Here is a 12,916-nt window from a genome sequence, read left to right on the forward strand (position 1 = left end):
GAACAAGACGAATAGGATGATGAAGATGATGAAGTTGATGAAGAAGAGGAAGCAGTCAAGTCGAACACAACAACAGTCAAGTTAATTAATAATGCAAAGCTCATGCGCTTGCGCATTCATTCACTCAGTCACTCAGTCAGTCAGTCAGTCACTCAGTCACTTAGTTCATTCATTCATTCATTCAATCACGCAATCAATCAGTCGATGAGTGGCTTAGGCATCTTAACTTTGTTGTTATCGCTCATCAACTGGATGCCTTTTGAGCTGAGCGCTTGAGCTACTTAGCACTCTATGATAGGATGAGGGATAGACTGACCTTCTCCATAATCCTTTTAGTTAGTTAGTCCTTATAGGCTACATTGCAATTATACTGTTTGTTCATTGTGAATCAAGTGAAACTTTTAAATTAAACCATATATATAAATATATAATCAATTTCTATAAATATGAGCTGCCTCACCACCCCCCTAACTTAACTTCCGATGAGTTCTCCAATAACCTTAGAAATATTTTTAAATATTTGATAACAATATAGATGACGTTTCTTAGATTAGAATGTAAATTGATATTTTTGGGTTAGCAGAACTATAAATGAAAGTTGTATATGCAATTTTAATCTCTTTATTTTTGTTATATTTTATTCAATTAAAAAAAATATATATATTTATATATATTATAAATTCATTCAAGTTTAATTTTATAAGTAAATAGAAAGATTGACATCTTATTTGAACCATTTTGATCTGATTTGTTTGTTATGAAAAGCCTTTTGATTTATTTTGAAATTTCAAGAGTCACACAATTCCTGCTTAAAAATGCAGTATTATTTTTATTTTATTTTATGGCTTAAAACGGTAGCTTTTCTTAAAGATCTTAGAGCAACCGAAGCCTTCAGCTCTTGTATTATTTGTATTCTTTACACTTTTCATACTTTTATTTTTGTTTATATATATTTGAAAATATTCCCATGATTGCTAATTCCGTCTCACTTAAAACTTATAAATTGTTTTAAATTTATTGAGATCTCAAAACAAAACATTTTTGAATTTGTATGCCTCTTTTCTCCAGCTGCAATGTACCATTTATATTTGCTCTACTTCAAATAAGAAACCTAACAAACCTTTCACCCTCCGATTCGCTCCACCCACATTCAAGTACATACAATATATATATATATATATATATATATATAGATATATAGATATAGATATGTAAGCTTAACGCGCATATCGCATGACTTAAAACAACATAACAACCACAACTTCCAACTCAAATTCGCATTAATTTAAAACTCAATCAAGACAATTAGCGCGCTCACTCGATTCCCCGTCTCTCTCTCTCTCTCTCTCTCCCACACACGCACACACACACACACACACATACAATTCACAATGCACACATTACACGATCCCTAACCCACTACTCCTCCTCGTACTCCTCCAACTCCTACTACGTCTTCTACTCCTACTGCTGCTGGTGCTGCTCACACGCACAAATCACAGGCAGCAGCAGGCGGCAACATTGTTGCAGCAGGTCAGATATCTGGACAGAGAGACGGGAGCACAAAGCACAGCTGATTCTGTTTCTGCTGCTGCTGCTGCCGCTGCTGCTGCCTAGACGAACCAGTTATGCAGTTTGTTGTAGTCGCAGTCGTAGTCATAGTTGCAGTTGTGGTTGTAATCCAACCTACCTCACGCCAAGCAGCTAGTGCCGAGAGGCACCTCCGGGCACAGCTCACGCGGCCACGCATTGAGGTAGCTGCTGCTGCTTGAGCTGCTGCTGTTGTTGTCGCCTCTCCATGAGTGTGTTGTGTTGCATCAACAAGCTCTCGATGTAAACATTTCAATAAGCCACTCAACAATGGCAACCAATCGCCTTGGCTGCCATTGTTTCTTTAGCAAACTTACATTGAGAATTTATATGCAAAAAAAGTAAAAAGAAAGAAATAAAAATGAACTCAAATAAAAATAAACAAAAAACGAAAAAACAACAACGCAAACAAACAGAACGTCAGTAGCATTTGTTGTTGTTGTGTTCTTATCAGCGGGAGAGCAAGGCAATTGAGAGAGCGTAGAGTGCGAGAGAGCTCCGGCTCGTGAGAGCAAGTAAGAGTGTGTGTGTGTGTGAGAGAGTGTAGGCAACTGACTAACTACGCATGGCTCAGGCACGATGCTATCATATCATGCGGCATCGCCTGCCGGGAGACCCGATCAGATCCCACACACACACACACACACACACACACACACACACACACATACACATATACACAGAACCTTACCTTACTCACACAAAACGGATTCGAACAGCTGGTCGGTCGTTCGATCGATCGATCGTTCGTTGATTGCACACACGATCAACGATCAACGACGATCGATCGATCCGAATCGTAGCTTGTTGCATCTGTTGTGGTTGTTGTTGTTGTTGTAGTGTGTGGCTTGGCTGTTATTAAATCAGTTGAAGAGATAGCCACTCGCGTTCGCATTTGCCGAGGCGCTCAAACAAACGATCGTAATACATCGTGATCGTCGTCGTCGTCGTCGTCGTTGCTTTCGTCGTAAACTGTGGGCTCAACATTTATTCCCATTCATATTCAGTCAGTCTTTGACTAAGCGTCGCAGTTGTCATCGTAGCGGGCACTGTGGTTTAACTGACTACTGACTGCTGACTACCGACTACCGACTACCGACTAGGGATTCTGAATCGAATTCTGATTCTGTCAGTGCGTTAGCTCCTCCTCCGGTTTCGGGTTTGCACAGGCGTTAGATACACGCACACACACACGCACACGACCACAATCATATTTCTATTAAACGGATACGGATGCGGTTTTGATTACACACACAACACACCCAACATACACACACACTCACACGCACATACAATAGGCAATTACGAATCTCCAGTACGAGTGCAAAAGTGCAATGTCTGGGTGTGATTAAAAATAAAGTTCAGCATATTCTATTGTTTTCGGAATGATGACAAGTGCAACTTCAACTACAACTACAACAACAAACATAACAACAACAACTACAACAACAACAACAACAAGAGAAGCAGCTGATTCCGATTAGAGGACGCGGATCGATGCAGGCATGCAGCAATAAAGAGCTTTAATAACAACAAATAAATATAATAATCAATGTGCAATATAGCTGAAATATATTTATAAAATATAATAAAAAAAAATAAATAAAGAAAATATCAATAAATTATATTATAAGCAATATCAATTCAAACGCCGGTTTAGTGATAATAGCTTTTATATAAATACATATAGAATGCAGTGCAATGTTGTCAATAAATCAGTAATTAAATTAATTATTAAGTGAACGAAAAAAAAAACGTCTAAAATGTTAGCTGAAAGTGCTTCATTATTGACTTAACGACAAATACAGAAAATAACGGATCTTGAATTGGATTTAAAACAAAGCACGCAATTAAAAAAGGTAAGTTTTCAAAGGATGAAAATATGGCCAAAAGAAAAACCTTTTCAATTGAAATGTAAGCTATGTTTTTCCAATAGGAATCTTTAAAAACGCTCGGCGGTCAAAAAATTAATTGAAAAATTGGGTTCTAAAAAGTTGGTAAAATCTTATGATTTTCTTATAATTTTATTAAATGATAATGTGTCCTAATTTTTATTAAGAAAATTATCAAGGACGAAGTCTTAATATTAATTTATTGACCACACTGTAAGCAATATCGTTCCCCTATCAAGAAAATGCATGGATTGAAATGTTTTTCATATTATTATGCAAGAAATAAATGCATAAATATACATAAATATATTCATATATAAAAACATATTTAATGCAAATTTATTTATACATTTGACTTTGGCAAATAATCGCTTTAAATTGCAATTAGTTTCTTACCTCTTCTCACGGCTGTTGCTCTTGCTTATCGAGTGCTTTAAGTTGTGTGTGGGGGGGGTTTGTGTGTGTGTGTGTGTGTGTGTGTGTGTGTGTGCCCACTGCTCATTTTTTATTTATTTATACAATTTTATCTCATTATTTATCAAGTTTCGCAATCGCCTGCTCTTTATGATTATAATTATTTAAATAATAATTTTCTTTTGTTATCAATTAAGTGCGCCTCAAGTTCATTATCATCATTAAAAAAACTCCATCTCTCTCCTCTCTCTCTCCACACACACACACACACACACATACAAACACATTGCATAATTGCCAGTTGCCTTTCATTGCTGTTGTTGTTGTTGTGATTTGTAATGTACACAAACAATTTATTATACATTTTCAAAGTGAATGTCAGTCACTCCTTTTTTTTCACAATTATTTTATTTATACATTTTTCAGTTAATTTTTTAAGCAACGTACATTGACCGCCACTTTTCGAGGCGATGATACATTTTCGTTTATGGCACGATTATCGGGGCTTGAACTGGGTTTCGAGAATTAAAAAAAAAAATAAAAAATAATAATGCGGGCTGTATAATGCATACTCATTCATGCATTCCGGCATTGTGCTTTATTTTTAGATGACTTTTACGAGAGCTACTAATTTACTAATTAATTCATATTTCAACTGACTGTCATCTGATTTGAAAGTTTTAACAAGATTCTGTTCTGTTTTTCATTCAATTTATTTATTTTAAGCTTTACTGGTTTAATAACCTACAATATATATTCGATAAAATAAGAGTGACAAAGCTCTTTGATTTCCGAAAATATTAGCATGTTATTTTAGCAATATATTCAATCCAATTAGATAGATCTGTTAATCCATTCAACAAGATTTCTACATCAGTATGGAAAGTACACGAGATATGTTATTTTTCTAGAGTTTCTGGTAGATTCATTGTTATTCCATGAGCGATCGCAAGCTGATAGCTTATGCTGCTCAAGCCCACTCAAAAGTTCTTTCACTTTTCTTCTCTATTGCCTTTCTAACGATTCTTTGGCTATTGAATAATTCACACAGAGCGCAACGCACAACGGCCAAAATAAATAATGGACAACAAATGCCAAAGCTTGTTTTGTGTTGTGTTGGCCAGAAGACAAACCAGAGTCGGCTGCGGGACTTTGGCTCTTCTCAAACAAAATCTAATGCGAAATTTCTCTATTTCTCTATTTCTCTATTACCATTTGAAAGCAGAGACTCTCTGCTGGCCGAGGCTGAGGACGTTGCGGAGGTTGCTTCACAGACTCTCCTATTCAGTTGTGGTTATCTCAAGCACGTCGTTGGCCGTACATTGAACTTGGCCAAACGTTGGACGGACAGTGGCTTAGCTAATGGGTTGGACTGTCTCCCTCTCTCTCTCGCTCGCTCTCTCTCTCTCTCTCTCTCTCTGTCTGTTTCTCTATCTCGCTGTCTATTGCTTCATGGAACAGCTGACAAACGCTATGCGCGAAATTTTTTTTTTTGCCCGCTGACTGCGAACTTGGCTTTGGCTGTTAGCTGTTGGCTGTTGGCTGTTTGGCCATTTGGCTGTTGGCCGTTTGCCGCTTGAGGCTTGAGACTTGGCCGTGACCATGAAGCGGTGCGGTTGGGTTCCGTTGCGTGTGCAATGTTATATGGTAGCGGCAGTAGTGACATAATCTGCTGATGTTGAGCGTTCTACGCTTTGGGGCTGTGGTCTCTTCTTCTTCTGTAACTGCGCAGCGGATCGCGTGGCTTTTATTATATTTTTATGTATTATTTTTATATTTATATTTTTTTATTTATTTTTTTTCATTTGGTTTTTTTTCCATTTGGTTTGATTTGCATAAATGTGAAAAAATGTGCCAATAAAAAAATAGCCAAGAATATAATCAAAACTTTATGTAAATTCTGATGAAAAAACAAACTGGTTTATTTCGCAAAATAAACAACAACACAAAATAATCGGCTAATTGGTAGAACACTTTTTTTCATTTTTAGTTTTTTGTTTGGGTTGTTTTTTTTTTGTCACTTTTTAGCAACGTTTGCAGGCCACCTTGTATAAGTACCAGTTTTGTTTTTATTTTTTACAAAAGTTACTAAGCAAATGCTGAATAATTTTATGTAGGTGTCAACAATAATTTGCAGTTGCACTTGGACTTGGACTGCCTGACGCCACAGGAATCAGTTCAATGCAAACTCAATTTGCTGAATTGGTCGAAATGACTTACATTTTTATTTTTAATTATTATTATACTCTGTTTGTTTATTATTTTATTTTTGGAAAGCATTCATCGAAAGTTGTAAGCTAAAACCAAAGAAAACAAATATATGACAACTGAAGAAAGCTGAAAAATGATCAACAAATTAGGCTAAGGAATGCCACAATACGCGTGGAGCTCAGAAAAGGTCGTGCGACCAGTACAGTGGTCACTAAGCTATGAAAAACCACATAAAATGTGGCACTATTAAAATCTTATCAAACTGGCCAAAGCGTAAAGAAACATTAACTGGAAGCTGTACAGGATTAATAAAAATAGTTGAAGATTTTTTATAAAATGATCAAAAGACATATCTGTCAAGTTTATCATTCATAAATATTATAAACTTTAAATTTGAAATCATGCAGCAAAGAATATATTTAATTTATAAAAGGAGGTCACCAAACAATAAGCAATCATATCTCAATTATTGTTTGAGCTCTTCAGCATTTAGTAAAAAAACAACCTTCAACTATTTTTATTAATCCATTTAATAAATCACTCATATTCGTATAATACGATCAATCAATATACTGATTGATAAGTAATCTTAAAATCACTGTATGGCAGTTTTACGAAATGATTAATGTTGAAAGAAAGTCCACTTCCACTTGAGATACATTTTTATTTGTTCCGGCCCACAAATTGTCTTCGTTAATCAACTTGTACTTTATTTGCAAAGAACTAACGATAAGGGCTAGATACATTTTGAGCAAGGGTTGACTTTTAATGTATTTGTAGACTTGACATTGACTGGTTAAAATTGATGTATACAGCCCAAAACCACTAATAATTCGAAAATGGAGCATTTCTTTGTACTCATTTTAAATGAGAATACATGTAATTAAATTATATTTCCGAAAACTATAAACTTGTATCTGTAGCCAACCCCTAGATATAAGCAGAAGCTGCAACAAACTTCATTGTGGGTTGGTTTAAATACAATATAGGGGCTGTGTTTGGCTTGGTTCTTGGTTAGATAGGCTCGTTTGGTCGATAGTTGGCTGGCTTGCAAAAAGTGGAATCGCAAGAAATTGAAATCATAGCCAGTTCAGCACTTCCTTCTATGTTGCTAATCACTTCCTCATCTATGGGGCGACGCGTGCGCCGTTCTAAGCGCTTCTCACTTTTCCAAGTAGATGAACAAAAAAAAAACTCGCTTTTTAATAAGAATTCTTGCGAATTCTACACAACTCAGGTCTGTTGACTGTTGGTGCGCGTTTGCCGGCACCATGATTAATATGCATATACATAGCATTTCGAACAGGAAGGGGGTAGTGGATAGGGCGGTGGGGCGGAGGGGGGAGAGGGAATTGTCTTGGCCTGCTGTGTTGTCGTTAGAGCCGCGTTAGAAGCGCGCCCCGGTTTAAGTCGAATGTTTGAAAACCGGCTTCGAAACCAGACACAGGCGATGCGAGAAGAAAGCATCGCTCTGAGGTTGAGAATGCGACATTAGAAAGCATATTATGTAATTTATTATTATGTAAAACGAGACGATGGGAAAGTTCTTGTTATTGACTCTCAGTTTGTTGCTTCTCTCATTTCTCATTTTGTTTTGGTTTAGTATTTCACAATTTGTAGCCATCATTTCTTTACACAACCATTTAAAGGGCTAATGCGCAAATACAACATTTTGGGGGTTTTTCTCTTCGGGTTTTGGTTATCACAACAAATATTTATGAGAGTCTCGAGGAACGACGCTACAAAAAACAAGCAAACGAATATTTTGTGCCTATTAAATTCTTATTGCGTATGGTATTTTTGCCAATACAAGTTGATCTTTTGTGGTAGCTGGTCAATATTTATATTGACAGCTTAAACGTTCAAAAGCCGTAACACGATTTTATATTATACTAATAAATTGACAAGTGGTCTAAAGAGTGCAATGCTCATATATTAATATGTACATATCTTAATCAAGTTAAAAATATATACATTTTTAATAAATATATATTGCAGTTTGACAAAGCACCAATAAATGTGACACAAGTATATATATATATTTGTATATATTAATAATTAATTTTATATCAATTTCTGTGTGCCGCAAATCGATTGTTTCTTTGGTTTGGTTTTGCAGCTGATGAAAAGCCAAATTAATTTTAAATAATCAATTTTTATGCCCTGAATTCATTGAAAATGCGCAAAATTGTGAAATGAAGTTGTCCAAAAGTATGTAACAAGCAAAAGGAAGAATGTTTACTCCATAAATTATATATATTCTGTATCAGCAATATCAAGTTGTTTTGCTAGAGTATTTAAATTTAGAAATGTTATCAAGATTGGATAAGAAACTCGCATTTTTTTTGTTGACCAAAACTAATTTTTGCTGTCAGAATGATTTTAGTTTCGGGTTTGTGAACATGTTTTTCAAAACAATCTACATATTTAACAACTCCTGGTTGAGCTAGCTCGTTTAGCGCATTTTAATTTGTTTTTAGCAGGCAATTGCATTTTGATTTCGAAGAATAAAAACAACTACAATTTGTGTTTTATATGTATAACAAAGTGGTTTGACATTGCCAAATTGCTTATCGATAATTTCACCAATTCCAAGTCGAAGATTATTCGACATATGTCCGATAGACAAATGACCTACAAACTGTTTAACTTGACCGATAACGGACCATTCCAGAAAGCACAATTCAACTCGCTTTTCAATTCGCTTTTTCATTTTTGGCAAGTCACAGAGACTTGTGGTTTTATTATTGTTTTCGGGACAACCTTGAATCGTTGTTGTGCTGTTTATCTTATCTAAACGCTTATTGCATGAAGACATTTGCTAAGTATTCACACACACGGAAATAAATTATTCTTATCGTGCCAGCCAAACACAATACAAAATCGATTTAAATGGCAAACTTTTTCAATATGCATAGCAAACATTAAAGGCTAGGCCAGAGACCGGTTTGGTCTTGGGTACGTTCATGACTGCAATTAAAATACCTAAAAAAAATTAATAAAAAAAATTGACCAATTGCCAAAAAATTTGCACTAAGAGTAAAGTAGATTTTAATGAAGAAAAATACGCGTTTAAACCGTAAAGCAAGCGACTAATTCAATATATCAACTTAAACGTCTGATCTCCTGATATCTCTCTCTCTCTCTGTTTCTATCTCTTTCTCGCTCTCTCTCTCTCCTCTCTCTATGTGTGTGTGTCTCTAAAGCGTCCAATGGTAATGGCCGTGATACTGTTGCTCGCCCTGGCACTCGTACTCGGTTGCTATTGTGCGATTCATCGTCAAAAGATCTGTGCGATTTACTTGAAGCCACTGTTGAAGAATACACCGCTGGAGGATTGCTATCATGCCACGCCCATTGAGCAGCGGAAGCGCAAGGGCATCTGGGATATACCCGGTCCGCAGCGTATACCCTTCCTGGGCACCAAATGGATATTCCTCATCTTCTTTCGGCGCTACAAAATGACAAAGCTGCATGAGGTCTACGCAGGTGAAAGACTCTGCCAAACTCAAAGAGCACACGCCAATAATCTATACTCTCTCCCTCTCTTTCTCTCTCTCTCTCTCTCTCTTTCTCTCTCTCTCTTTGTCTCACGCAGATCTGAATCGACAGTATGGTGACATTGTGCTGGAAGTGATGCCCTCGAATGTGCCCATTGTGCATCTGTATAATCGCGAGGATCTCGAGAAGGTGCTCAAGTATCCCAGCAAGTATCCCTTTCGTCCGCCCACCGAAATCATTGTGATGTATCGTCAATCGCGACCCGATCGCTATGCCAGCGTTGGCATTGTCAACGAGCAGGGACCAATGTGGCAGAGATTGCGTTCCTCGCTCACCTCGAGCATCACCTCGCCGCGCATCCTGCAGAATTTTCTGCCCGCTCTCAATGCTATCTGTGATGATTTCGTTGAGCTGCTGCGCTCCAAACGCGATCCACACACCGATGTGGTGGCCAACTTTGAGGAGCTGGCCAATCTGATGGGTCTGGAGGCCGTTTGCACTTTGATGCTCGGCCGGCGCATGGGTTTTCTTGCGGCCAATACTAAGCAGCCGGAGAAGATCAGCCAATTGGCGGCGGCTGTCAAACAGCTGTTCATCTCACAGCGGGATTCGTATTATGGGCTGGGCCTCTGGAAATACTTCCCCACCAAGACATATCGAGATTTTGCACGTGCCGAGGACTTGATCTATGAGTAGGTATAAACTATATGCATCAGCGGCAATTTATTGCATTATTTCTAATATGCCTGTGCCTCTGACGCAGTGTCATCTCCGAGATCATTGACAACGAACTGGAGGAGCACAAGAAGTCCGCCGCCTGCGAGGATGAGGATGCGACCGGACTGCGCTGCGTATTCCTTAACATACTCGAACTCAAAGAATTGGACATTCGGGACAAGAAGTCGGCAATCATTGACTTTATAGCCGCGGGCATTGAAACGGTGAGTGTGAACAGAAATCGGATCTGATCTGATCTTAATTAGAAATGTATATTATATATCTTATTATTTATAAGATAAGGTGAAATATGAATTATTTTATATATAACATATTTCTTACCAAGATAACCAAGTAAATCTCATCAGTAATGCTTTTCCTAAAAATATCATTAAAATATCATACCGCTCATAAAAACAATCGTTTTTGATAGTCAAATTTAGTTGACGGAGGATTGATTTCAGTCAACAATCTAATGTAATCTTCTTCTTCCTTGTTTAGTATTTAAATAAATATTATTTCCTTTGCACTCCATCTCAATCTCAATCTGTGTCTCACTCTAGCTAGCGAACACACTGCTCTTCGTGCTCAGCTCGGTGACGGAAGATGCTTCGGCACTGCCTCGCATACTCGGCGAGTTCCTTGAGTATCGTGACACGAACATCCTGCAGGATGCGCTCACGAATGCCACATACACCAAGGCGTGCATACAGGAGTCGTACAGACTGAGGCCCACGGCCTTTTGCCTGGCACGCATCCTCGAAGAGGACATGGAACTATCCGGTTACTCTCTGAATGCGGGCGTGAGCAGCTGAAGAACTTCATCTTCCCATTGCAGTCATTTAATAGTATTCATTATTTTTTGTAGACTGTGGTGCTGTGCCAGAATATGATTGCCTGCCACAAAGATGGCAACTTTCGCGAGGCCAATCAATTTAGCCCGGAACGCTGGATAGATGCCACAACGGGCAACTTTACGGTGAATGTGGACAGTGCAAGCATTGTGGTGCCCTTCGGAGTGGGTCGACGCACCTGTCCCGGCAAGCGATTCGTCGAAATGGAGGTGGTCCTGCTGCTGGCAAAGGTCAGCTAATATAACTTAAATCTATTTAAATTGTCTTCAATTAATTCGCATTCAATTCGCAGCTGGTGCTGGCTTTCGATGTTAGCTTTGTGAAGCCGCTGGAAACCGAATTCGAGTTTCTTTTAGCCCCCAAAACGCCGCTAAGTTTAAGGCTGCGCGATCGCGACTCATGAATCGTATTGTATCTAATACAATCCCCCTAAAAAATGAAAGGTTAACACACTAATATATTATTTTGTATATACGAAAGAAGTCTAGGGAGTAGAACTCATGTAAGTCTAAGCACGCTCGCAATTTGAATGTGGTAAAATATTTGTCCGTTTGGTTTCTGAATTGATTTTCCTTACAAACTTAAATCGTGTCTTTTCAAGCTTCAGCTTAAATTACCATTTATACACCTACACCTACACTTAAAGATCATTTTCGAGTTGTAATGAGAAATATTTAAACTTTCATCCGCAAAGTATGCTAAAAAAATGCAAAATTCACTTTGGGAAATTAAATCCTAGAAGCGAGCGTTGAATATATGACAAAAGTTAGATATAGCTTTGCAATAGAACCCCACAAATCTAACAAAATACAAAACAAAAAAGGATGAAAAACATAATAAAGAAACCTAACTGTACATAGAAGAAAAGACTAAAAAGTTGCATCCATTTAGCTGTATTTGAATACGTTTCTTTGTGTTGTTGTAGGTAGTTATTGTTAATCTTAAGTAGCGGCAATTATTTTTGTGGCGTGTAAACGGAAAGACTGTGTTTAAGTTTTGTTGTTTTAATGCTGATTGTAACTCGTAATCGTGTAATCTGTATAATCTATAATCTGTATAAAAAGACACATCTAATTCGTAATGCTCTGTACAGTTAACCAATATGTATTTATTCCAAGTTTTTCTATTTCTTAGTTCTTGTATCTGTGTATATTTTTTGTTAAATGATAAAAAAAAGAAAAACAAAGCGAGAGTTAAAAACAATAACGAACAAACAAACAAAACAAAAAAAACAACGAAATAAAGCAATGATTTTAAACTGTGTTTGCAATTCTTGTAACAATTTCTTATTGGGGGTTAATTTGAATTTCTCCAATAATGAATTTAGAAAATATAAAAAGTATATTTAGGAATAACTGCTCTTGAGTTTTTTTTATTATATTATTTAGTTATTTTTTGAGTTGCATATTTTCTTTTAGGAAAACTCTTCTCAGTATTTCTGCTAAATTTTCGATATAAAAAAAGGTACTTTTCGACATTTAGCCATTTCTGCAACCACAGCTCGTCGTGCTACAGTGCCGTCCCATATATTCGATACACAATACCGTGTGGCTTGTGTCTTGGCTAAACTGGTCAATTACACTGCTGTCCATTTAACGTGCTTGGATAGATAGATGGATTTTTAAACAAAGCTCAGACAATAAATTAGCAAAAATTCTTTTGCCTTTTTCACAAATGTTAAAATTTAAAAAAATATATATCACATTTTGCTGTATATTTGTTGTTTATTTATTTAGG

The 12,916-nt window shown here is 37.0% G+C and overlaps 1 protein-coding gene across 1 annotated transcript; it reads left to right on the forward strand.

The window, feature by feature from the left end:
* The first annotated feature begins 3,340 nt into the window (after nt 1-3,340).
* LOC6557434 (ecdysone 20-monooxygenase) lies at nt 3,341-12,321 on the forward strand. Its single transcript, XM_001984951.3, has 7 exons — nt 3,341-3,449; nt 9,314-9,596; nt 9,706-10,300; nt 10,372-10,549; nt 10,889-11,128; nt 11,194-11,409; nt 11,472-12,321. Exons 2-7 carry the CDS (start codon nt 9,320-9,322, stop codon nt 11,580-11,582), a joined length of 1,617 nt encoding a protein of 538 aa, XP_001984987.2. The 5' UTR covers nt 3,341-3,449; nt 9,314-9,319; the 3' UTR covers nt 11,583-12,321.
* Nucleotides 12,322-12,916: the final 595 nt, after the last annotated feature.

The sequence above is a fragment of the Drosophila grimshawi genome, unplaced genomic scaffold (genome assembly GCF_018153295.1).
Source record: "Drosophila grimshawi isolate 15287-2541.00 unplaced genomic scaffold, ASM1815329v1 contig_44, whole genome shotgun sequence".
Classification (NCBI taxonomy): Eukaryota; Metazoa; Arthropoda; class Insecta; order Diptera; family Drosophilidae; genus Drosophila; species Drosophila grimshawi.